The 24361-nt window shown below is 45.7% G+C and overlaps 2 protein-coding genes across 5 annotated transcripts in view; one reads left to right on the top strand and one right to left on the bottom strand.

Annotated features, from left to right (window-relative positions):
- LOC130297043 (nuclear factor 7, ovary-like) overlaps nucleotides 1-13019 on the bottom strand; it is a 58492-nt gene extending 45473 nt beyond the window's left edge. Inside the window, exon 1 of the mRNA XM_056549231.1 lies at nucleotides 12897-13019. The gene's annotated coding sequence lies outside the window, so the exon portion shown is untranslated. The remainder of the gene's footprint in view (nucleotides 1-12896) is intronic.
- GRB7 (growth factor receptor bound protein 7) overlaps nucleotides 1-24361 on the top strand; it is a 265456-nt gene that overhangs the window by 117321 nt on the left and 123774 nt on the right. For 2 of the 4 annotated variants that reach the window (XM_056549221.1, XM_056549218.1), the window contains exon 2: nucleotides 18790-18859. In XM_056549221.1, coding sequence (XP_056405196.1) covers nucleotides 18835-18859 — 25 coding nt within the window. In that variant the 5' untranslated portion in view covers nucleotides 18790-18834. Of the gene's footprint in view, nucleotides 1-6494; nucleotides 6585-10734; nucleotides 11407-18789; nucleotides 18860-24361 lie in introns of those variants that run through there. The other 2 variants (XM_056549220.1, XM_056549217.1) reach the window with 2 other exon arrangements.

Raw genomic sequence — 24361 nt, forward strand, 5'->3', positions numbered from 1 at the left:
CAGGTTTGAAGTGGATTTGAAGGGTCTTCATCTTAGAAATACCCCACAAATGACCCCATTATAAAAACTGCACCCCCCCCCCCCCAAAATATTCAAAATGACATTCAGTCAGCATTTTAACCCTTTAGGTGTTTCACAGGAATAGCAGCAAAGTGAAGGAGAAAATTCACAATTTCCATTTTTTACACTCGCATGTTCTTGTAGACCCAATTTTTGAATTTTTAAAAGGGGTAAAAGGAGAAAATGTATACTTCTATTTGTAGCCCAATTTCTCTCGACTAAGCACATACCTCATATGTCTATGTAAAGTGTTCGGCGGGCGCAGTAGAGGGCTCAGAAGGGAAGGAGCGACAAGGGGATTTTGGAGCGTACGTTTTTCTGAAATGGTTTTTGGGGGGCATGTTGCATTTAGGAAGCCCCTATGGTGCCAGAACAGGAAAAAAAACCACATGGCATACCATTTTGGAAACTAGACCCCTTGAGGAACGTAACAAGGAATAAAGTGAGCCTTAATACCCCACAGGTGTTTCACGACTTTTGCATATGTAAAAAAATTTTGAAAAAATTTCAATAAAATGTGTGCTTCCCCCCAAATTTCACATTTTTGCAAGGGTTAATAGCAGAAAATAGCCCCCAAAATTTGTAACCCCATCTCTTCTGAGTATGGAGGTACCCCATAAGTTGACATGAAGTGCCCTATGGGCGAACTACAATGCTCAGAAGATAAGGAGTCATATTTGGCTTTTTGAGAGCAAATTTTGCTCGGGGGCATGTCGCATTTAAGAAGCCCCTATGGTGCCAGGACAACAAAAAATACCCACATGGCATACCATTTTAGAAACTAGACCCCTTGAGGAACGTAACAAGGGGTACAGTGAGCATTTAGCCCCCCACTGGTGTCTGTCAGATCTTTGGAACAGTGGGCTGTACAAAATTTTTAATTTGCGCAGCCCACTGTTCCAAAGATCTGTCAGACACCAGTGGAGTGTAAATTCTCACTGCACCCCTCATTACATTTCGTGAGGGGTGTAGTTTCCGAAATGGGGTCACATGTGGGGCTTTTTTTTTTTGCGTTTGTCAAAAACGCTGTAACAATCAGCCACCCCTGTGCAAATCACCTCAAATGTACATGGTGCACTTCTTCTGAGCCTTGTTGTGCGCCCCCAGAGCACTTTGCGCCCACATATGGGGTATCTCCGTAGTCGGGAGAAGTTGCATTACAAATTTTGGGGGGCTTTTTTCCCTTTTACCTCTTGTCAAAATGAAAAGTATAGGGCAACACCAGCATGTTAGTGTAAAAAATGTATTTTTTTACACTAACATGCTGGTGTAGACCACAATTTCACCTTTTCATAAGTGGTGAAAGGAGAAAAAGCCCCCCAAGATTTGTTAGGCAATTACTCCCAAGTAGGCCGATACCCCATATGTGACCCTAAACTGTTGCCTTGAAATACGACAGGGCTCCGAAGTGAGAGCGCCATGCGCATTTGAGGCCTGAATTAGGGATTTGCATTGGGGTGGACATAGGGGTATTCTACGCCACTGATTCCCAAACAGGGTGCCTCCAGCTGTTGCAAAACTCCCAGCATGCTTGGACAGTCAACGGCTTTCTGGCAATACTGGGAGTTGTTGTTTTGCAACAGCTGGAGGCTCCATTTTGAAAACAGTGGCGTACCAGACGTTTTTCATTTTTATTGGGGAGGGGGGCTGTGTAGGGGTATGTGTATATGTAGTGTTTTTTACTTTTTATTTTATTTTGTGGTAGTGTAGTGTAGTGTTTTTAGGGTACAGTCACACGGGTGGGGGATTACAGCGAGTTTCCCGCTGCGAGTTTGAGCTGCCGCGCAAAATTTGCTGCATCGCAAACTGCAGCCTGAAACTCACTGTAAGCCCCCTGCCCATGTGAATTTACCCTGTACATTCACAAGGGGGGGACCTCCAGCTGTTGCAAAACTACAACTCCCAGCATGCACAGTCTATCAGTGCATGCTGGTAGTTATAGTTTTGCAACAGCTGGAGGCACACGGGTTGGGAAACACTGAGTTAGGAAACAGACAATGTTTCCCAACCAGTGTGCCTCCTGTTGTTGCAAAACCACAACTCCCAGCATTCTCAGGCATGCTGGGAGTAGTAGTTTGGCAACAACTTTAGAGCCAGATGATGCCGAACTACAACTCCCAGCATGCTTGGAGTTGTAGTTTGCAACATCTGGAGGACTACAGTTAGCAGACCACTAATACAGTGGTTCCCAATCTGTGCCCTTCCAGATGTTGCAAAACTACAACTCCCAGAATGCCAAAACTGTCCAGGCATGCTGGGAGTTGTAGTTCTGCAACATCTGAAGGGCCAGATGTTACAGAACTACAACTCCCAGCATGCCTGGACAGTAAGGGCATGCTGAGAATGTGTAGTTTTGCAACATCTGGAAGGGCACAGTGGTCTCCAAACTGTGGACCTCCAGATGTTGCAAAACTGCAACTCCCAGCATGCCCAGACGCCAAGGGCTGTCTGGGCATGCTGGGAGTTGTAGTATATAGGGTCCCAATACAGCAATGCATGTCGCTTTACGGCGACGTGCATTGCTGTAAAGGGCACGACCGCGGCTGAAGATCAACTCACCTGTCGCCGCCGCCGCCATCTTCCTCGCCGGGATCCGGGTCTTCAGGGACGAGGTAAGTACCGGGGCCGGTCCCCAGCACTCCCCCGTCCCCTGCCGCGTCCTCCGGTCTTCCTCCCGTCCTCTCCGGACTTCAAGGGGCCGGGCGGGACGGGAGGAAGTAACCGCCCCCCCTCCTGCGATTGGTCGGTTAACTAACCGACGGATCGCAGGGTATAGGAGGAGGTGGCAGGTTTGCCACCTCGCTCCTATACTCCAGCATGGTCCTGGCTGTCTGTGACAGCCGGGATCATGCGAAATTACCGGGCGGTCGGGTCCCAGAGACCCGATCAGCCCGGTATCGCCGCAGATCGCAAGGGCGATTTCCCTTGCGATTTGCGGCGATCGCCGACATGGGGGGCATACATGGCCCCCCTCGGCGTTTGCCCTGGATCCCTGCTGAAGGATTTCAGCAGGGATCCGCTTCCGATCTCCGCCGGGTGAGCGGCGGAGACCAGGAAAAGACATGACGTATGCATACGTCATGGGTCCTTAAGACCCAGGGTGTGATGACGTATGCATACGTCATGGGTCCTGAAGAGGTTAAAAGGTGAGGAGGAAAAAATGAAAGTGCAAAAAACGGAAAAAAACTGTGGTCCTTAAGGGGTTAAGATACAGGAACAACACTCTGGCATCTGCGGCGCTCCCATAGAAATGAATGGAGCGTGTTATGTCTACCGGTAGACGACACCGCACCTCACTGAGAGTCGGGGTCCCGTTCGGGAGATCACAAGGTGTCCCAGCGGTTGGACTCCCCACAATTGGCTTTCACTGAAATTACAGCTGCAGGTCTTTTGGGGTATGTCTCTACCAGCTTTGCACATCTAAAGATGGAAATGTTTCTCCATTGGCAAAAAAAATGAAGCTTAGTCAGATTGGACGGAGAAATCTGTGAGTAGCAGTTTTTTAAGCCGTGCCATAGATTCTTAGTTGGATTAATGTCTCGGGCAATTTTGACTGGGCAATTTTAGGACATAACATGCTTTGATCTAAACCATTCCATTGTAGCTCTGGCTGTATTTTTAGGATCATTGGGGGAGATTCATCAAGACCTGTGCTAAGGAAAATTTTACCGGTTGCCCATAGCAACCAATCAGATCACTTATTTTATTTTTCAGAGGCCTTTTCCAAACTAAAAGAAGCCGGCACCGAGAGCTTGTGACGTCATGGCCCCACCTCCTCATGATGTCAAGCCCCCTCCCATAGACTTGAATTGATGGGCCAGGGCTATGAGATCACGAGCTCCCGGCGCTGGCTCCAGCATTTGGAATAGTTTGTTCCAAACGCCGAGCAGCGGAGTACCCCTTTAAAGATTGACCTATATTTCCTTCATTAATTTTTTTTCATCAATTCTGACTAGTTTCCCTGTACCTGCTGAAGAGAATCATCCCCACAGCATGATGCTACCACCACCACTAGAGATGAGCGAACTTACAGTAAATTCGATTCGTCACGAACTTCTCGGCTCGGCAGTTGATGACTTTTCCTGCGTAAATGAGTTCAGCTTTCAGGTGCTCCGGTGGGCTGGAAAAGGTGGATACAGTCCTAGGAGACTCTTTCCTAGGACTGTATCCACCTTTTCTAGCCCACCGGAGCACCTGAAGGCTGAACTAATTTATGCAGGAAAAGTCATCAACTGCCGAGCCGAGAAGTTCGTGATAGATGGAATTTACTGTAAGTTCGCTCATCTCTAACCACCACGTTTCACTGTGGGGATTATGTTCTCAGGGTGATGGGCAGTAATGGCCCTTAGGCCAATAAGTTCAATTATGGTCTCATCTGACCAGAAGACCTTCTTCAATGTGTTTGCTTTGTCTCCCACATGGCCTTTGGCAAACTCCAAATTGGATTTCTTCTTGCCACTATTTCATAAAGGCCAGATATGTTGAGTACATGACTAATAGTCGTCCTGTAGACAGACCGGGTGCCTCTGCTGTAACAATGCTACCTGTGTACCAGCTTATCTCCACTTCCTGGTCCCCCTGACTTCCTGACTCAAAGAAATGCAATGTGATTGGCTGAGCAGCTGTTTCCTGTGTGTCGAGATGGGGACCAGGAAGTAAAGAGAAGTGGAGACCTGAGCATCATGGGTATGGAAGTAGCAGGGGTTATTGATGATGTGAGTAGTGCTTTTTATATATTTTTACCCCTGCCTTCCCACCTGCTTTTTTTTTTTTTTTATTTCACCCCGTCAGACAACCCCTTTAAAGGGGTACTCCGGCCCTAGACATCTTGGATAGGGGATAAGATATCTGATTTGATCCCCCCCCCCCACCCCCCCCCCCCCCACGATCTCCGTGCTGCACCCGGCGTTTGTTTAGAGTGTCGGGTTCAGCGCCGGAGGCTCGTGACGTCGCAGCCACGCCCCTCAATGCAATAGACTTGCATTGAGGGGGCATGGCCGTGACATTGTAAGCAGGGTGCGGCCGTGCCTGCCCACCTGCTTTTTTTATTTTATTTTACCCCGTCAGACAACCCCTCCGGCCCTAGACATCTTGGATAGGGGATAAGATATCTGATCTGACTCCCTCCCCCCCCCCCCCCCCCTCCCCCCACGATCTCCGTGCTGCACCCGGCGTTTGTTTAGAGTGTCGGGTTCAGCACCGTAGGCTCATGACGTCACAGCCACGCCCCCTCAATGCAAGTCTATGGGAGGGGGCGTGACGACAGTCACGCCCCCTCCCATAGACTTGCATTGAGGGGGGCGTGGCAGTGATGTTGTAAGCAGGATGTGGCCGTGATGTCACAAGCCTCCGCCCCCGCATAGTCAGTCATCCAGCGAAGTTCGCTCCGTGCACCGGATGTCTGGGGTGCAGCAGCCGAGATTGCGGGGGTTCACAGTTGCGGGACCCCCCGCGATCAGACATCTTATTTGGATAGGGGATAAAATGTATAGGAGTGGAGTACCCCTTTAAGACTGGACACAGTTGCCACACCCCAAGGATCCAGGAGCCTTGCACCAGTTATAGGTTTGCAGTTTCAGTGTAGTTTGCTATTAACAATCACTGGGTAGTTGCTGCTGGGCAGATCAGGAGGTACATTGTATGACATCAGCACTTTTCTTCCTGCATATAAGTATAATGTACAGACGTGCTGGGTTTATCGCCACCGCAGAGATAATTTACACCCTTTGACAGGTTTACAGTTATGTTTATCTTTTCCACCTAGTCCATTCACTTAAAGAAAGTATCAGATGCCTGTATTCCCCTGAGACACCTGGAGCAATGGCTGACACGTACACGTATAAGTGCGCAAGCCGACAAATACCCCATTTATTCTTTATCGCAATTTCGCCGGCAGCTGTGCAAACAAAGTGTATCACTTTCCCCCGGCAGTTGGACACAATTACATTTTGTTGTGCTCCTTTTGTTAAATGCACAGTCTATTGTTACTCAGGTAGGAAATGAGAGAGGCCCCAGACTGGAGGCCCTGCCAGAAATCCCCGGCCTGAATGTAAAGCAATGAAAGGATCAAATATTACATTACTGACAAGTGCCCAGACTGGTTAAATTTTATTATGCGATTGTATTATCACTAAACAGAAGCACAAGGTCGCAGGGAATTACAGGAAGGAGAAACCTGTGGTGATTTATATGAATAGACCCAGATGATCACCAGTATAAAGGACCAAACACTTGTTTAGTGTCACCCATCTAATCAGGAATTCCATTTATATATGTTGTGTTGCACCATATAGATGTTCCACTCTTTTGCAGATTGGCTGGTCATCCGGCAACTCCACCACCACCACCACCACAGACATGGATATAAGGAAGAAGTCTTCTGGGAAAAAGATTAAGTAGGAGGCCTATCGAAAGAAGAGAATGTCCAGCGCCAGACTCGTGCAGGGAACTTCTTTATTAGGTTGCCATAAGAAACTACAGTAATCTAAAAGGAAAACAGAAGGCGCTCCATGCGGGATCAGCAGGTTAGGCCCATAGGGAGGGGGAGTAGATCTATCCCACGCCGCTTACCAGAGTTGGTTGTGTGTGCACACACACACACACACACACACAACAATGGGAAGCGCCTGAAAGTAAATGTGTCCTCATCCGCAGCCCTCCTTAGAAACGATAGATAGGCAGTTGGACCGTAATGGTAGGAGATGTCGGCGCTGGATGAAGGAACCAGGAGGAGTGCAGCATAAAATCAAGGCAGGTTTATTGGATGCAACGCGTTTTGCTGCTCATGCGCAGCTTCATCAGGCATCAGCCATGCCTGATGAAGCTGCGCATGCGCAGCGAAACGCGTTGCATCCAATAAACCTGCCTTGATTTTATGCTGCACTCCTCCTGGTTCCTTCATCCAGCGCTGACATCTCCTACCATTACGGTCCAACTGCCTATCTATGGGAAACTACAGGAACCCAAGTAATGTGACGCGTTTCGGCCCACAGGGCCGAAACGCATCACATTACTTGAGTTCCTGTCGTTTCCCATGGCAAGGCAACCTAATAAAGAAGTTCCCCGCACGAGTCTGGCTCTGGACATTCTCTTCTTTAAATGTGCTAAGTGGACTAGTCTTGGTCCAGTCTGAGCGCAATCCCAAGGGTGAGCTGGATATAACGCTTTGGCTGTTTCTACAGTAGGAGGCCTAGAAATGAAGCTAGACCAGGGTGATGTATTGCACCACAATGTTTTGAGGAGGAGGGCCATTGGATGTGGTTTGTCATGTGTCACGGGGCAGAGAGTGAGCTAACAAGTGACCTTATCATGTAGACTGCCCCCCAATGTGGGGGCAACGATCTGCCTGTACAGTTAGCTTTGGAAAGTCTACCAAGGCTGCATGGATAGATTGGTTTGGACACAGGTCAACAAGGGAATACTATAGCTATGTTCAGTAGTGATCAAGGGTTGCAGTGGAATACCAGTTACTCAGCAGAATTGGCTTTGGAAATTGGACCTGTAACATGGTCTTGGGATTTAGTCTAGGCTCTTGATAGTGGGGCCTGGTAGAAGCCAGTTTAGATTAGCACTGGCTAGGTTAAACTTGGGACAGCAGACAGTGAGAGGGGTGGCATTGTGGGAGCCCTTGAACAGTAAGGGCCACAGTGGATGACAGACCCCTTGTTTTTTTTGAGGAGTTGTGACAAATGGGACCCAATTATTAACCTTAGTAGCCTAATGTGAGATTGGCATATTTGGGCCAATGTCCAGCAGGCAATATGCCTAGGGACAAAAACGGTCAGGTTTTCTCATAGCAACCAATTACTGCTCAGCTTTCATTTTACCAGAGCTTGTTAAGATATGAGACGTGAGCCGTGATCGGCTGTTATGGAGAAATAAACAGGTTCTGGTAAATTTGGGCCAATAGTCTAAGATGAGGCCTCTGAGATACAACACTCTTGAGATACCGGGAACAGTGGGCTAAAAATTGAATTGACTGCATTTGACTAAGCCCATGAGAGTGGAGTCTGACCAACGGTAATAGAAGGAAGTACTAGATGGGTCTAGTCCTGTGAGGCAACAAAGTCAGGCCCCTGTGAAGGAAACATGATCCTAAATACAAATTGATGGACTGAATACTGTTAAAACCATTTCAATTTTTTAAGAAATTACACCAACTTGTGTTAAAAGAATCACTAAGCCTTCTATTGACTTGCAACTGCTGGACTATTCAAAGCGACAGAAACATTCAGAAAACATGCTCAATTGAATTGGCCTTCTTTTAAAAGGAGAAACAAGAGAATTACAGCCGCACACTGCCAGCATGAAAATATATGTGAAATATAACACGGTTTACATTGCAATACTGCTATAGAGAAAAAAAATAGGTTCTTAGCTTACCATTTGGCCAAATAGTGTGTACCATCCCACCACGATAAGGTGACCTCATTTGGGATGGACATATATCTTAGCACTAGCAGTGTGCTGTTGTAATTCTCTTGTTTGGATTTGTAGTTCAGCCACAGCAGTGTGCACCTGTATACTTATTTCACACATAATACAGTGATCCCCCGACCTACGATGGCCCCAACATACGATAATTTCAACATATGATGGCCTCTCAGAGACAATCGTATGTTGAAGGTAGCATCAACATACAATGCTTTTCTATGTCGGGTCCATCGCATAAACGGCTATCCGGCAGCGCAGACTGCTTCAGCTGCCACCGGATCGCCATTTAATGTGCCCCGTGTGCTCCGGTGAGTGTCACTCACCTGTCCATGCCGCTCCGGACCGTCCATTTCAAGTTCCGCTGCATGGCCGTCGCTCTCCTTCGTCGTCATCACGACGCCGTGCATGCCGTCCCGTCATCCAATAGGAGCAGCGCGCGCAGCAATGTGATGACTGTGATGGGGAGCGACGATCCAGGGCGGCGGTGACGGTCCTGAACGGCGGGGACACGGGAGTATAACTTTGTACAGTGATCCCTCAACTTGCAATGGCCTCAACATACAATAGTTTCAACATACAAAGGTCTTTTCTGGACCATCGTAAGTTGAAACCAGACTCCACATATAATGTACAGACAGTCCAGATCTGTGAAACGTGTCAATGGCTGGAAGAACCGACCAATCAGAATGGGCATTCACTGGTAAAACCCCTGTATAACTGAAGCGTATGCACTGACTGGTGTCTGGTAGTACAGGGAGGTATTACATGTTCTGTACACTTTACCTGTACCAGGGTTAGCTGCTCCTTTTGGACACCAGGTGAGGGCGACTCCATGTTACTTTTTTAGGACACTGTGTACTGTACAGGACCCCGAAGAAGCTCATGTCCTCTACATAGACCACTGTTTCCCAAGCAGGGTGGCCCCAGCTGTTGCAAAACTACAACTCCCAGCATGCCCGGACAGCCTTTGGCTGTCCGGGCATGCTGGGAGTTGTAGTTTTGCAACAGCTGGAGGCTTCCTGCTTGGGAAACACTGACATAGACAGTGATTTACAGCTCCCAGCAGATCTTTATTACTTTCATATGTAAGGACTTACTTTATCTACTTATTTTCCTTTTAATTCTCACTTTTTCCTAATTTTGGATGACATTTTGGTGGCTTCAGAACCAATTACCAGGTTTCCATACAGTTCTGGTCTCAACATACAATGGATTCAACATACAATGGTCGTCCTGGAACCGATTAGTATTGTAACTTGAGGGACCACTGTATATTACTATTGCACGGATCCCTCAACATACGATGGATTCAAGTAACGATGGTTCATTTGGAACGAGTTACCATCGTATGTTGAGGGATCACTGTAGTTGTGTAGCATGTGCTGACCAATTTGTTCTTTTTATGTTTCTTTTAAAAGTAAACGAGGGAAAAAATAGTCTGATCACTATGCTACACATAAATGGTCTTAAAGGGGTACTCCGGTGCTTACACATCTTATCCCCTATCCAAAGATAAGATGCCTGATCGCGGGAGTCCCGCTGCTGGGGACCCCCGAGATCTTGCACGCGGCACCCTGTTTGTAATCAGTCCCCATAGCGTGTTCCCTCCGGGTCTGTTTACTGGCGACCACCGGGCCGACAGCGTGTGACGTCACGCCTCCGCCTCCGTGTGACGTCACGCTCCGCCCCTCAATGCAAGCCTACGGGAGGGGGCTTGAAAGCTATCACGCCCCCTCCCGTAGACTTGCATTGAGGGACGGAGCGTGACGTCACACGGGGGCGGAGGTGTGACGTCACACGCCGCCGGCTCTGCGGTCGACCGTAATCAGACCCGGAGCGAACACGCTCCGGGGACTGATTTATAAACGGGGTGCCGCGTGCATGATCCCGGGTGTCCCCAGCAGCGGGACTCCCGCGATCAGGCATCTTATCCCCTATCCTTTGGATAGGGGGATAAGATGTGTAAGCACCGGAGTACCCCTTTAACCTTTATCTGGTGTAACGTCTCGCTTATATTGTCTATTGACCACTAAATTGCCAATAAATCTACCAGAGCCAGCAAACCAGACAGTAACATGACTCCATGAGGTTGGTATTGTTACTAAGGGTTGTGCCAAGCAGGTTGATACTGTAGGCATCTTGCCAGTAACATACGCTCCCTTTAATATAACTGTAGATAAGACGCTGATCTGCAATGTCTGAAGATAACAACGCGAGCACTTTGTACTCTAACCGCACAATCATGTCTTGGTTAGCACAAAACTCTGCATACCTATAAGGGGTTAATGTTAAGATTACGGCAAGAAGGACAATCGTGTCCTCAAGAGCTTGCAGTCTAATCCTGTATCTGCTCTGGTTGTTAAGGCCACAAATACTGTGAAGAGCGATTCAGTCTCCATGTGGAGAGCAGAATATTTTGGACTGTCTGGACTCTGTCTGCTATCACTATGTGTGTGATTTGTGTCAACAACTGAGACTCCTCGTCACTGCAGAGTCCCCGGCGTATACAGGCTGGCATAGAGGGTGATAGGAAGCTGTCAGATTTCTGGGTACAGTACCTGGACAACCTCGGAATCTTAGTGATGCTTGGATACAGTGTTTGGAACTTCTAGGACTACTGACACAGCAACTTAGTGATTCTTGTCGTCACGAGTTGTCAAAGACATGGAAAGCGAACATACACCAGCCTAATCTTTTTTTAATTTATTTGGCTGCGAGAGTCGGAGTGGTGCAGAGTGCCCCATGTTTTTGGGCGAGGAGAGGAGAACTTCTCACCCAGTTGGGTGGCAAAGGAACAGAGGGCTTTGCTGGAGGAATGTCCTGGAACAATTATTGTGTTGTTTTCAGAGGAGGAATGGAAAAAACAGAGTCTCGAACGAGAAGAGAGTTTGTGAGTTGCTCATTGAGAATAAGGTAAGAAATGACGAGAGCAGATCACACGTGGGGAAGGGGGTCCTACTGCTGGGTACACTTCACAAAACGTTCCGCTTCTTCATTGCACCTCATAAAGCAGCCATATTGTAGTTAAGCAAACAAGGCGGCTCTGAGTTTGCAGACATTTGTGATATACAAGTGGAGCAGAGCTGAGGTTGTTGCACATAGCAGGGTGGAATTTCTCAGTTGGCGCAACTCAAAATAATATTACAATGTGTTGTTGCAGGCAAACCTACTGCATTATCGAAATTCATGGAATAGTCCTGTAAACTGCGGAATTTATTAGAGGTCCTATTAAATGGCGCCCATGAGTGCTACTGAATCTGCTTGTGGCTGTTCTTCAAAATCTCTTAAAGGGGTACTCAACTGGCTCCAGAAAGTTAAACAGATTTGTAAATGACTTCTATTAAAAAAAATCTTAATTCTTCCAGTACTTATGAGCTGCTGTATGCTCCAGAGGAAGTTGAGTAGTTCTTTTCAGTCTGACCACAGTGCTCTCTGCTGACACCTCTGTCCATGTCAGGAACTGTCCAGAGCAGGAGAGGTTTGCTATGGGGATTTGCTCCAACTTTGGACAGTTCCTGACATGGACAGAGGTGTCAGCAGAGAGCACTGTGGTCAGACTGGAAAGAACTACTCAACTTCCTCTGGAGCATACAGCAGCTGATAAGTACTGGAAGAATTAAGATTTTTTTAATAGAAGTAATTTACAAATCTGTTTAACTTTCTGGAGCCAGTTGATATGACAAAAAATCTTTTTCACCGGAGAATCCCATTAAAGGGGTTCTCCACTGCCCTGTCTTCCGGAGCTCCGCTCGCAGCGTCCGGAAGTTTATTTATATACTGGGGCATTTATCCGAAAATCTACTACAGGTGCAACCCCCACATTTAACAGTCCTGCAAAGACAAATGCTAAGCTCTAAGTGTTGGTATTCTTGCAGCCAATCGGTAAAGGGGTACATATAACTTAACAAAAAAAGCATGCGTATGATGAGCCTCCTTTTAAAGGGGTTCTCCACTGCCCTGTCTTCCGGAGCTCCGCTCGCAGCGTCCGGAAGTTTATTTCTCCGGACGCTGTGTGCGGGCTTCCATGTTCGAGGCCGCCCCCTCGTGACGTCACGTCCGCCTCCTCAACGAAAGTCTATGGGAAGGGGGCGCAACGTCACGAGGGGGCGGCCTCGAACACGGAAGCCCGCACACAGCGTCCGGAGAAAGAAACTGCGCTGCGAGCGGAGCTCCGGAAGACAGGGCAGTGGAGAACCCCTTTAAAGGAGGCTCATCATACACATGCTGTTTTTGTTAAGTTTTATATGTACCGTAACGTATAATAAATAAGTTTCCTTCATGGACAGCACAATTTTAGTATATATAGATGTATCTGTCCTAGTAATAGTGAATAAGGCCTCGGTCAGAACCACAATACATTCTACTTAAGGACAGGTCAGCTCTCTTCTAATTGGCATACTTACCAAAACTTTAAAATCAGGACATTTAAGCTCCACCCTTGGAACACCCACAAACACCCACTTTGGGCCAGGGTTGCATTAGAGGGGTACTCTGCTGCTCAGCATTTGGACCAAACTGTTACGAACGCTGGAGACGGCATCGGGAGCTTGTGATGTCATAGCCCCTCCCCCTTGTGACATCACACCCCGCCCCCCTCAATGCAAGTCTATGGTGTCGCAAGCTCCCGGCGCCGGGCTCCAGCGTTCAGAACAGTTTTGTTCCAAACGCTGAGCAGCGGAGTACCCCTTTAAAAACGCCCCTTTAGTGGTCCGTTGAAAAAAAAAAAAAAAAACTTTAGTTTGAATCAGAATTATATTTGTTTAGTAAATACTTGGATTTTTATATTTTGTAATTTTGTAATACTTTGGGTTGTTATATTTTGAGTTCTGACAGTCCTCTGTTATTCCTGCTGTTGCTGTTGTCAAATGACTAAATTGTCAACTAGGTATTACTAATCCCCATGGCAAGGAGGTACACTGTCCAATCAGAACCGCTAATATCAGACTGTGTAGGGACACGCTTACAAGGGGGATGGTACCTCCCTGCTGTACATTTTCAGAAGGAATAACAGTGGAACAGACATTTCACCTATAGCTTACAAAATGTGTTCTGGGTTGGTCTATAGCTGCTTTAGGGATTGGTAAGATTAAAGGGTACCTCTCATCATATAAACTTTTGATATATTTTAGATTAATGAATGTTGAATAACTTTCCAATAGCATGTTAATGAAAAATATGCTTCTTTCTATTGTATTTTTCCCGATCAGTCCTGTCAGCAAGCATTTCTGACTCATGCTGGAGTCCTAAACACTCAGAGCTGCCAGCCTGCTTTGTTCACAGCCAAAAAGGCAGTGAACAAAGCAGGCTGGCAGCTCTGAGTGTTCTCCTTTGTGAACAAAGCAGACTGGCAGCTCGTAGTGTTTAGGACTCCAGCATGAGTCTGAAATGCTTGCTGCCAGGACTGGTAGGGAGACCTCTAGTGGTCATTTCTTCAAAGTTGAAAATTAAATAGAAAGAAGCATATTTTTTTAATAACATACAATTGTAAAGTTATTCTGCATACATTAATCTATAATATATCAAAAGTTTTTTTTATGAGAGGTACCCTTTAAAGGTTTGGTTGGCCCTGTCTTTCCTACTTAATGGTGGTATAAACTTGCTCAGGTTACTGACCATTGTTTTCTATGGAGGAACACAAGCATCATAGGGTATTTTATTGTTAATCCCGGGAACCAGAGGGAAGCCACCATTACTAATAATTAGATTACACGCATTACAGGAAAAACAAGGTGCCTACAGAGCAGGCAGTGAAATGAACAATATCAGGTTCAACAAGCTGTTCATAGCTCAGGTGTACCTGCTGTGTAGCCACATATGTGCAAGATACTCCACATTCCTAATAATAACTGCTAGAGACTTAAATGGGTACTCTGGTGGAAAACTATTTTTATTTTATTGTTTTTTTAATCAACTGGTGCCAGAAAGTTAAACAGATTTGTAAATTACTTCTATTAAAAATTTTTAATCCTTCCAGGACTTATTAGCTGCTGAATACTACAGAGGAAATTATTTTCTTTTTGGAACACAGAGCTCTCTGCTGATATCGCAAGCACAGTGCTCTCTGCTGACATCTCTGTCCATTTTAAGAATTGTCCAGAGCAGCATATTTTTGCTATGGGGCTTTTCTCCTACTCTGGACAGTTCTTAAAATAGACAGAGATGTCAGCAGAGAGCACTGTGGTCCAAAAAAGAAAATAATTTCCTCTGTAGTATTCAGAAGCTAATAAGTACTGGAAGGATTAAGATTTTTTTAATAGAAGTAATTTACAGATCTGTTTCACTTTATAATGACACAACTTACAATATATATATATATATATATATATATATATATATATATATATTGCAGCAAGAGTGAAATTCACTAAAAACTAAAGTAAGGGGCTGATGCTGATGCAATTTCTTAAAGAGGCATTCTCTTGTTATAACATAGGGATACTTCAAGAAATAGATTCCAACAGCCATAGCAACCTGATTGGTGGAGGTCCAACCAGTCTGTAATTCTTTTGCATAGCTGGGTAGGCACTGTGGCTTTTATAATTTTCCCTGTACACTCCTGGTCCGCCAATGGGGACAACGGTGTACATACCATACAGACCACGTAGTTCCTATGGAGCTCTTAAAGAAAGGGGGCCCAGCCCTGGTTGGTCCCTTATCTTTTGGTAGGGTTAGGAAGCTCTATAGGACTCCTCTACCCAGGAACTAAATTGTCAGCAAATACATGGATAGGGTTATTGACCTTAAGGTCTTGAAAAACCAACGGCAATAAACACGCTGAATGTTGTATATCTGGATTTTTCCAAAGCATTTGATACGGTGCCACATAAAAGGTTGGTGTATAAAATGAGAAGGATTGGTCTGGGGGAGAATGTGTGTAAGTGGGTGATAGGAAACAGAGGGTGGTTATTAATGGTACTTATTCTGATTGGGTGACTGTTACTAGTGGGGGATCACAGGGGTCAGTCTTGGGTCCTGTTCTATTTAATATATTCATTAATGACCTTGCAGAGTGGTTGAATAGTAAAGTAGCAATCTTTGCAGATGACACTAAACTCTGTAAAGCGGTAAACACTATAGAGGACAGTGCACTGTTACAAATGGATCTGGATAGGTTGGAAGTTTGGGCTGGGAAGTGGCAGATGAGGTTCAACACTGATAAATGTAAGGTAATGCACATAGGAAGAAAAATCCGGGCTGGGATTATGTATTAAATGGGAGAACATTTGGGACGACTGACGTGGAAAAGGACTTAGGGGTCTTAATAAATAGTAAATTTAGCTGTAGTGACCAGTGTCAGGCAGCTGCTGCCAAGGGAAATAAAATCATGGGGGGCATCAATAGGGGCATAGATACCCACCACAAGGAAATAATTCTACCGCTGTACAAATCACTAGTCAGACCACACATGGAATACTGTGTACAGTACTGGTCAGACCACACATAGAATACTGTGTACAGTACTGGTCAGACCACACATAGAATACTGTGTACAGTACTAGTCAGACCACACATAGAATACTGTGTACAGTACTAGTCAGACCACACATAGAATACTGTGTACAGTACTGGTCAGACCACACATAGAATACTGTGTACAGTACTGGTCAGACCACACCTAGAATACTGTGTACAGTACTGGTCAGACCACACATAGAATACTGTGTACAGTACTGGTCAGACCACACATGGAATACTGTGTACAGTACTGGTCAGACCACACATAGAATACTGTGTACAGTACTGGTCAGACCACACCTAGAATACTGTGTACAGTACTGGTCAGACCACACATAGAATACTGTGTACAGTACTGGTCAGACCACACATAGAATACTGTGTACAGTACTGGTCAGACCACACATAGAATACTGTGTACAGTACTAGTCAGACCACACATAGAATACTGTGTACAGTACTGGTCAGACCACACATAGAATACTGTGTACAGTACTGGGCACCAGTGTACAAGAAAGATATAGTGGAGCCGGAGAGGGTTCAAAGACGGTCAACCAGAGTAATACGGGGAATGGGAGGACTACAGTACCCAGAAAGATTATCAGAATTAGGGTTATTTAGTTTAGAAAAAAGACGACTTAGGGGCGACCTAATAACTATGTATAAATATATCAGGGGGCAGTACAGAGATCTCTCCCTTGATCTATTTATACCCAGGACTGTATCTATAACAAGGGGGCATCCTCTACGTCTAGAGGAAAGAAGGTTTCTACACCAGCACAGACAGGGGTTCTTTACTGTAAGAGCAGTGAGACTGCGGAATTCTCTGCCTGAGGAGGTGGTCATGGGGAACTCTGTAAAAGAATATAAAAAAGGGGTCTGGATGCATTTTGAAGAATAATAACTATGGATACTAAATCTATAGGGACAGAACGTTGATCCAGGGATTTATTCTGATGCCATATTTGGAGTTGGGAAGGAATTTTCGCCTCTAGTATGAGTTTTTTTTTTTGCCTTCCTCTGGATCAACTCCGTAGGGACTCATTAGGGATATAGGTTGAACTTGATGGGCTCTAGTCTTTTTTTCAACCTTATGAACGATGTAACTATGTAACCTGGCCTTACTGTCCTGAGACGGCAAAATCAGGCCCATTGCAATTTTTTTTACTATGGGGCCCTCTTCTATGTACGCCATTGACTGGAGACAACAACACAGCCCCATTCAAGTGTGAGGGTCTTCAGCTGCCCCCCTATACACATGCATGCTCGGCTTACTACTTGTGGTCATAGATTTCATACATAGAGGAACATCTATGTTCTGTAGTTTACTTCACCTTACAAACCCAGGAACTTCTAAACAAGACAACCTTAGTTCATCCCCATGTTTGTGCATGGAAAGCTTTGGGGGGAAGCCTAGTATGGGAGAAAGAAGTAAACGGTTTCTGGCAATGGATAGGTTAACCTAAAAGGAATTTTGCATAATAATGTTTTAAGCATATTTCCATGGTTAAAGGTCATTGTTGGCCCAATCAGTCTTTATCAACATATGGTAAAAGCATAGCTGTCTGTTCCCATTAGTAATTGCTATCACTCCTCTACGGGAACATGCAAGTAATCTATGGGTATCATGGTTGACATCCAACCTATTAATATTCTGTCAATGATTGGGGCCAAACATGATGATTACTAGGGAACAAGAGACTTATATCAATATCATAGAATTTATCAGATTGGTCGGTGGAATTTTGGTTTTCTGCAGAATTCTAATTTCATAGAGATTTCGAAAAACAAACCTGACTTAGGATAGAATGTTGTACCTAAACAGACATAACATTAAAAGACGGCAATACGCTTTAAAGGGGTACTCCGCCCGTAGACATCTTATCCCCTATCAAAAGGATAGGGGATAAGATGTCTGATCGTGGGGGGTCCCCCAGCTGGGACCCCCACGATATCTGTGCAGCACCCAGCATTCGTTTCAAACATTGGGAGTGGGCGGCGGGGGGTCGTGACATCACTGCCACACGCCCATCGTGATGTCACACCACGCCCCCTCAATGTAAGTCTATGTAAGTCGCCACGCCCCCTCCCATAGACTTGCATTGAGGAGGCATGCTGTGACATAACGAATGGGCTTCGCAGTGACATTACAACCCCCCCCCCCCCCCGCCGCCCCCTCCCAGGGTTCTGAACAAAATGTTCCGAATGCTGGGGCAACGGAGTACCCCTTTAAAGGGGTACTCCACTGGAAAACAATGTTGTTTTTTTTAAATCAACTGGTGGCAGAAAGTTAAACAGATTTGTAAATTACTAGATTATAAAAAAAAATCTTAAACCTTCCAGTACTTATCAGCTTCTGTATGCTTTCTTTTTGAATTTCCTTTCTGTCTGACCACAGTGCTCTCTGCTGACACCTCTGTCCATGTCAGGAACTGTCCAGAGCAGGACAGGTTTGCTATGGGGATTTGCTCCTACTCTGGACAGTTCCTTAAATGGACAGTGGTGTCAGCAGAGAGCACTGTGGTCAGACAGAAGGGAAATTCAAGAAGAAAATAACTTCCTGTGGAGCATATAGCAGCTGATAACTACTGGAAGGATTAAGATTTTTTTAATAGAAGTAATTTACAAATCTGTTTAACTTTCTGGCACCAGTTGATTTAAAATTTTTTTTTCCAGCGGAGTACCCTTTTAAGTTATAAGAAGGCACTAGGCTACTTTTTAAGTCGTACTTTAGGGCACTGCCCTGTTGTATTTGAAATAAATAGGATTACGATTTTAGGATGGGGATGTGGAGTAAAAACATTTAAGGCAATAATCAGAATATAAAGTTGTTCTTTCTAGGAGAACGGTGGTGGACGGGTGAGCTGCAAGGCCACAGAGTGTGACATGAATGAAGACAGCCTGGAAAATGGTAAGTTAATCAAAGCTGACAAATGTTCTGCATATTTACCTCATATTTACCTCATTAGTCATTTCATTTATTATGCGTGTATCTACCCAACCAATCAACAGAAAGCTAATACAATGAACCAGTCTGTCCGTTGTGTCCTGTCTTGGTCATCTCTCTATCTATAACAAGGGGATATCCTTTAAAGGGGTACTCCGGCACTAAGACATCTTATCCCCTATCCAAAGGATAGGGGATAAGATGCCTGATCGCGGGGTCCCGCCGCTGGGGACCCCCGTGATCTTCCACGCCGCACCCCGTCAGAATCAGTCCCCGGAGCGTGCTCGCTCCGGGTCTGATTACTAGCGACCACGGGGACGGAGCATAGTGACGTCACGGCCCCGCCCCCGTGTGACGTCACCCTCCGCCCCCTCAATGCAAGCCTATGAAGGGGGCGTGACAGCTGTCACGCCCCCTCCATAGGCTTACATTGAGGGGGCGGGGCATGACGTCACACGGGGCGGGGCGTGACATCACACGGGGCGGGGGCAGGTCACTATGCTCCGTCCCCGTGATCGCTAGTAATCAGAACCGGAGCGAGCACGCTCCGGGGACTGATTCTGACGGGGGAAGGCGTGGAAGATCACGGGAGTCCCCAGCGATCAGGCACCGGAGTACCCCTTTAAATCAACACAAAAGAAGGCATCTACACCAGTCTAGAATGGGATTCTTTACTGTAAATGTAGTGAGACTATGGAGCTATCTGCCAAAGGAAGTGGTCATGGTGAACCTCTAGGGTCTGGATGCATTTCTGAACTGTAAAGATCTTTTTATACCCACAATTGTATCTTTACCAATCTATAACAATCTCTACGTCTAGAGAAAAGAAGGTTTCTACACCACAGAATAGGATTCTTTACTTTAAGAGCAGTGCTGTCTGAACTGTCTGGATGCATTTCTGGACTGTATTGTTTTTAAGGAACAATCTTGGTAAAACTCATAATAGAGCAAGGCCTGATTAGGGTGGGAGATGACATAGGATTCTCTCTTTGCAAAGTAACTATCCGTCAACTTAGCCAGGACCAGATCAGTAGAAGCCAAACCTTGGCAGATGCCAGGGCACACAGGACTTGGGAAGACCTGCATCTAGTTGAAAGTGGGGTAGACTAGAGGGTCACTTTTACAGTATCCCCCAAAGGCCAACAGACACCTACGGCTGGCCCTATCTTTTTTTTACTTAAAGTGGTACTCCACTGGAAAACATTTTTTTTTTTTTTTCATCAACTGGTGCCAGAAAGTTAAACAGATTTGTAAATGACTTCTATTAAAAATCTTAAACCTTCCAGTACTTATATAGCTGCTGTTATGATCCACAGGAAGTTCTTTTCATCTTGAATTTCCTTTCTGTCTGACCACAGTGCTCTCTTCTGACACCTCTGTCCGTTTTAGGAACTATCCAGAGTAGGAGCAAATCCCCATAGAAAACCTATCCTGCTCTGGACAGTTCCTAAAATGGTGTCAGCAGAGAGCACTGTGGTCAGACAGAAAGGAAATTCAAAAAGACAAGAACTTCCTCTGTATTATACCGGAGCTGAAAAGTACTGGAAGGATTAAGATTTTTTAATAGAAGTAATTTACAAATCTGTTTAACTTTCTGGCACCAGTTGATTAAAAAAAGTTTTTCCCAGTGGAGTACCCCTTTAAGAAGACCCATGACAACCTAAATATGTATGCTCTATGCGTAAAGTTGAAAGTAGAGTAGCACTTTTACAGTGTCGCCCAAAGGCACACAGACACCTACAGTCCTTGGCAACCAATGACTGCTTTGTCATTCTGAACTATAATAGAAATCACTACAATTATCGACTAATGGTGGAAAGCCGTTTCTTTTTCCCATTTTTTTCTATAATTATCTGCCAGAATGATCCAGATTTATCAATCTGCCTCAACCAAATCTCTCCGGTTTGGCCCATAACAACCAATCACAGCTTGACTTTTTCATTTACCAGAACTTGTTTGAATATGAAAGCTGAGCTTTGATTGGTTTCAGGCAGATTGATACATCTGGGCCAATGTCTTCACTAGAGATGAGCGAACTTACAGTAAATTCGATTCGTCACGAACTTCTCGGCTCGGCAGTTGATGACTTTTCCTGCATAAATGAGTTCAGCTTTCAGGTGCTCCGGTGGGCTGGAAAAGGTGGATACAGTCCTAGGAGACTCTTTCCTAGGATTGTATCCACCTTTTCCAACCCACCGGAGCACCTGAAGGCTGAACTAATTTACGCAGGATAAGTCATCAACTGCCGAGCCGAGAAGTTCGTGATGAATCGAATTTACTGTAAGTTCGCTCATCTCTAGTCTTCACCTATGACTAGTCAGCGAGAAATGTATTTTACATAATCGACACAACAACTCCATGCAAATTTTTGACTTCATATATAAGTAGCAACAAGATCAGATGTAGACACCCACAAGGGCAGGTGACAAGATACATTTACATCTGTAGATATCAAATAAACAAGTGTGCCAAATGAATCACTGAAGGCATTATTCACGTCTAGTACTACAGACAGCTATTATAAAGAGGTACCCATAAACTGTTCTCACTGCCCTGACCCATTAAAGGGGTACTCCACTGGAAGCCAGAAAGTTAAACCGATTTTTTTTAAATGACTTCTATTAAAAAATCTTAATCCTTCCAGTACTTATCAGCTGCTGTACGATCCACAGGAATTTCTTTTTCTTTTTGAATTTCCTTTTCTACCTGACCACAGTGCTCTCTGCTGACCCCTCTGTCTATGTTAGGAACTGTCCAGAGTAGGAGCAAATCCCCATAGAAAACCTATCCCGTTTTGGACAGTTCCTAAAATGGACAGAGATGTCAGCAGAGAGTTCTGTGGTCAGACAGAAAGGAAATTCAAAAAAGAAAAGAACTTCCTGTGGATCGTACAGCAGCTGATAAGTACTGGAAGGATTAAGATTTTTTAATAGAAGTAATTTACAAATCTATGAAGAAGAAAGAAGAAATATCGGCACTCACCAGTGTGGCTGTAAAGTCTTCTTTATTGAGACATACTCACGGTAGGGGTACAGAAGAGAGGGGTAGTGGGGGGACAAGTGGTGGCGACCGAGCTCCTGTTTCGCACGCCTAGCGTGCTTCGTCCGGTCATTATTGGTCTGGCGCATTATTCCGCTGGGAACCCCCCGCGATCTCTCCTGCAACCCCCCCTTGTCATCCGGTGCATGGAGCGAGCTTCGCTCCGTGCCTGATGACTGTCGATACAGGGGCCAGAGGATCGTGATGTCACGCTCCCGTCCCCTTGTGATGTCATGCCCCGCCCCCTCAGTGCAAGTCTACGGGAGGGGGCATGACGGCCGTCACGCCCCCTCTCCCATAGACTTGCATTGAGTGGGCGGGGCCATGACGTCACGATTCTCTGGCCCCTGCATCGCCAGTCATCCTTTGGATAGGGGATAAGATGTCTATTAACGGTTCAACAACCCTTGTCCCGTTTTCCCAAAGCAATAATGTAGACTTATCTTAGGGTCTGTATTATGTTCACAATACACAGACTCTCTGCATGTCTGGAGGTCTATTCAGTAGAACCATAGGGAGTTATGGGTCTTGCATATATAGGCCTCTCTTTGGCCTTTTGCAGTGGTTTTTCTCTACTGACCTCAGTAGGGCAGAACTATGGCAGGGAAATCTGTATCTAAAGTTCACAGTGATGGTTTTTGTTTTTCATTTCTAAATGTGGCATTGTGGTTTTCCACAAAAGCAGTTCTAGGAAAAAGTTCTTGACACATTAGTGGTGTGGCTCCCTGCCAAACACGTCTAAGTGTATGAACCAAGCCCAAGGGGTCACGTAAGCACTCTTGGCTCATCCTAGCCTGAAAGTTGTTTCTGAGGAACAGTCAGCCATTACATTAGGTACTCTTTCGGTCCCAAATTTGGCCCTATGGGAAGCCATATAAAATGGGCCCTATAGTAGCTGCATAGTCTGCCTCTATGGTATGTACACTTTTGATATATAGGAAAATCTTCCTTAGCGCACACTTCCCTATAGGAGACACCTCATAGCGGACAGTTTTTAATTCCCCGACAGAGTCCCATAAGACTTTATGTATTTGCACCCTCCAAATAGGGGACATTCCCAATAGCGGATGCGGACACATAGCGGACGTGGACAAAACACTCCCAATAGGGGACAACCAGGCTTATGTGCCGGCCCTACCTTGGGCTGTTGTCAGTGGGTACAGCCAATACCCCGGTAAGGGGCCCAGGCCCTCGCTGCACCCCCTGCAGAAGCCCCAGCACAGAAGACCAATGTTTAAACAGGGACCTCCTGCTTCTGTACGTCCGCGGGCCACATCATTCACAGGCTCTTCCCTGATTGCCCCCCCCCCCCTCTTCCCTGATTTCCCCCCCCCCCGTGCCACTTTATTCCCCCTGTGCCAAATCATCCCCCCTTTATTATCCCCTGTGCCACATCATTTCCTCTTGACCCCCCCCCCTGTGCTTTTTAATTCCCCCTTTATTGCCCTCTGTGCAAATTCATCCCCCCTCTTTACCACCTCGTGCCATTTTATTCCCCCTTTATCATCCTGTGCCACTTCATTCCCCATGTGCCACTTCATAAAGAGGTGGGGGGGGGGGATGAATTTACACAAAGCGTAAAGAAGGGGGAATGAAATGGCGCAGGGAGGGGGGATCAAGGAGAAATTATGTGGCACAGGGGGTAAGGGGGGGGGAGATAATTTGACACAAGGTGTAAAAGGGGGGATGAAATGATATGGGGGGTGATAAGGGGAGATTAAATGACACTGGAAGATTCTACTGTAATATTCCTTTTTATCATGTTTTATAGGTAATTACACTCTGGGGTGAGTACAGGACAGTATTTGGTCATTTAGGAAGAATTTTGAGCCTTTTTTCAATAAGGGACATCTCTCAATTGCGGACACTTTTTTTTATTTTATTCCCCGTGAGTGTCCCAATTTGCTCTTCTTTACGGTTTTATTGTGAAAATTAAGAGTTATTAAGAATAAGTGAGAGAGAATGTATTTGCTGACCCCTTCTTTCTTGCTCAGGTTTGGATAAGTGGCCTCCATTAAATACTCCCTTTCGGGCTCACGTCTGATTCGCTGTTTCCTCCTCTGATCCTACACAATGGCCCTGATTTACTGTTGTAAACCCCACATGTTTTTTTGAGTTGTGCGACAGATTCATTACGCCAGAATTTGCGCCAGAATAAAAAAAAAAAAAGACTAACTCGAAAAATGGGCGTGGCTGTTGGGGAAAGGGGTGTGTCTCCAACATTTTCACAAAAACCCAATGGGGGAGATTTATCAAAACCTGTTCAGAAGCAAAATAGCTGAGTTACCCATGGCAACCGATCTGATGGGCAACTCAGCAGTTTTGCTTCTGGACAGGTTTTGATAAATTTCCCCCAACATATCTACTAAGGTTTCCACAAAAATGTGGTGGATTTGAGCCGACAGAAGGCAGAATGTGAGGAAACCT

This window comes from Hyla sarda, chromosome 12, assembly GCF_029499605.1.
Source record: "Hyla sarda isolate aHylSar1 chromosome 12, aHylSar1.hap1, whole genome shotgun sequence".
In the NCBI taxonomy this organism is placed as follows: domain Eukaryota; kingdom Metazoa; phylum Chordata; class Amphibia; order Anura; family Hylidae; genus Hyla; species Hyla sarda.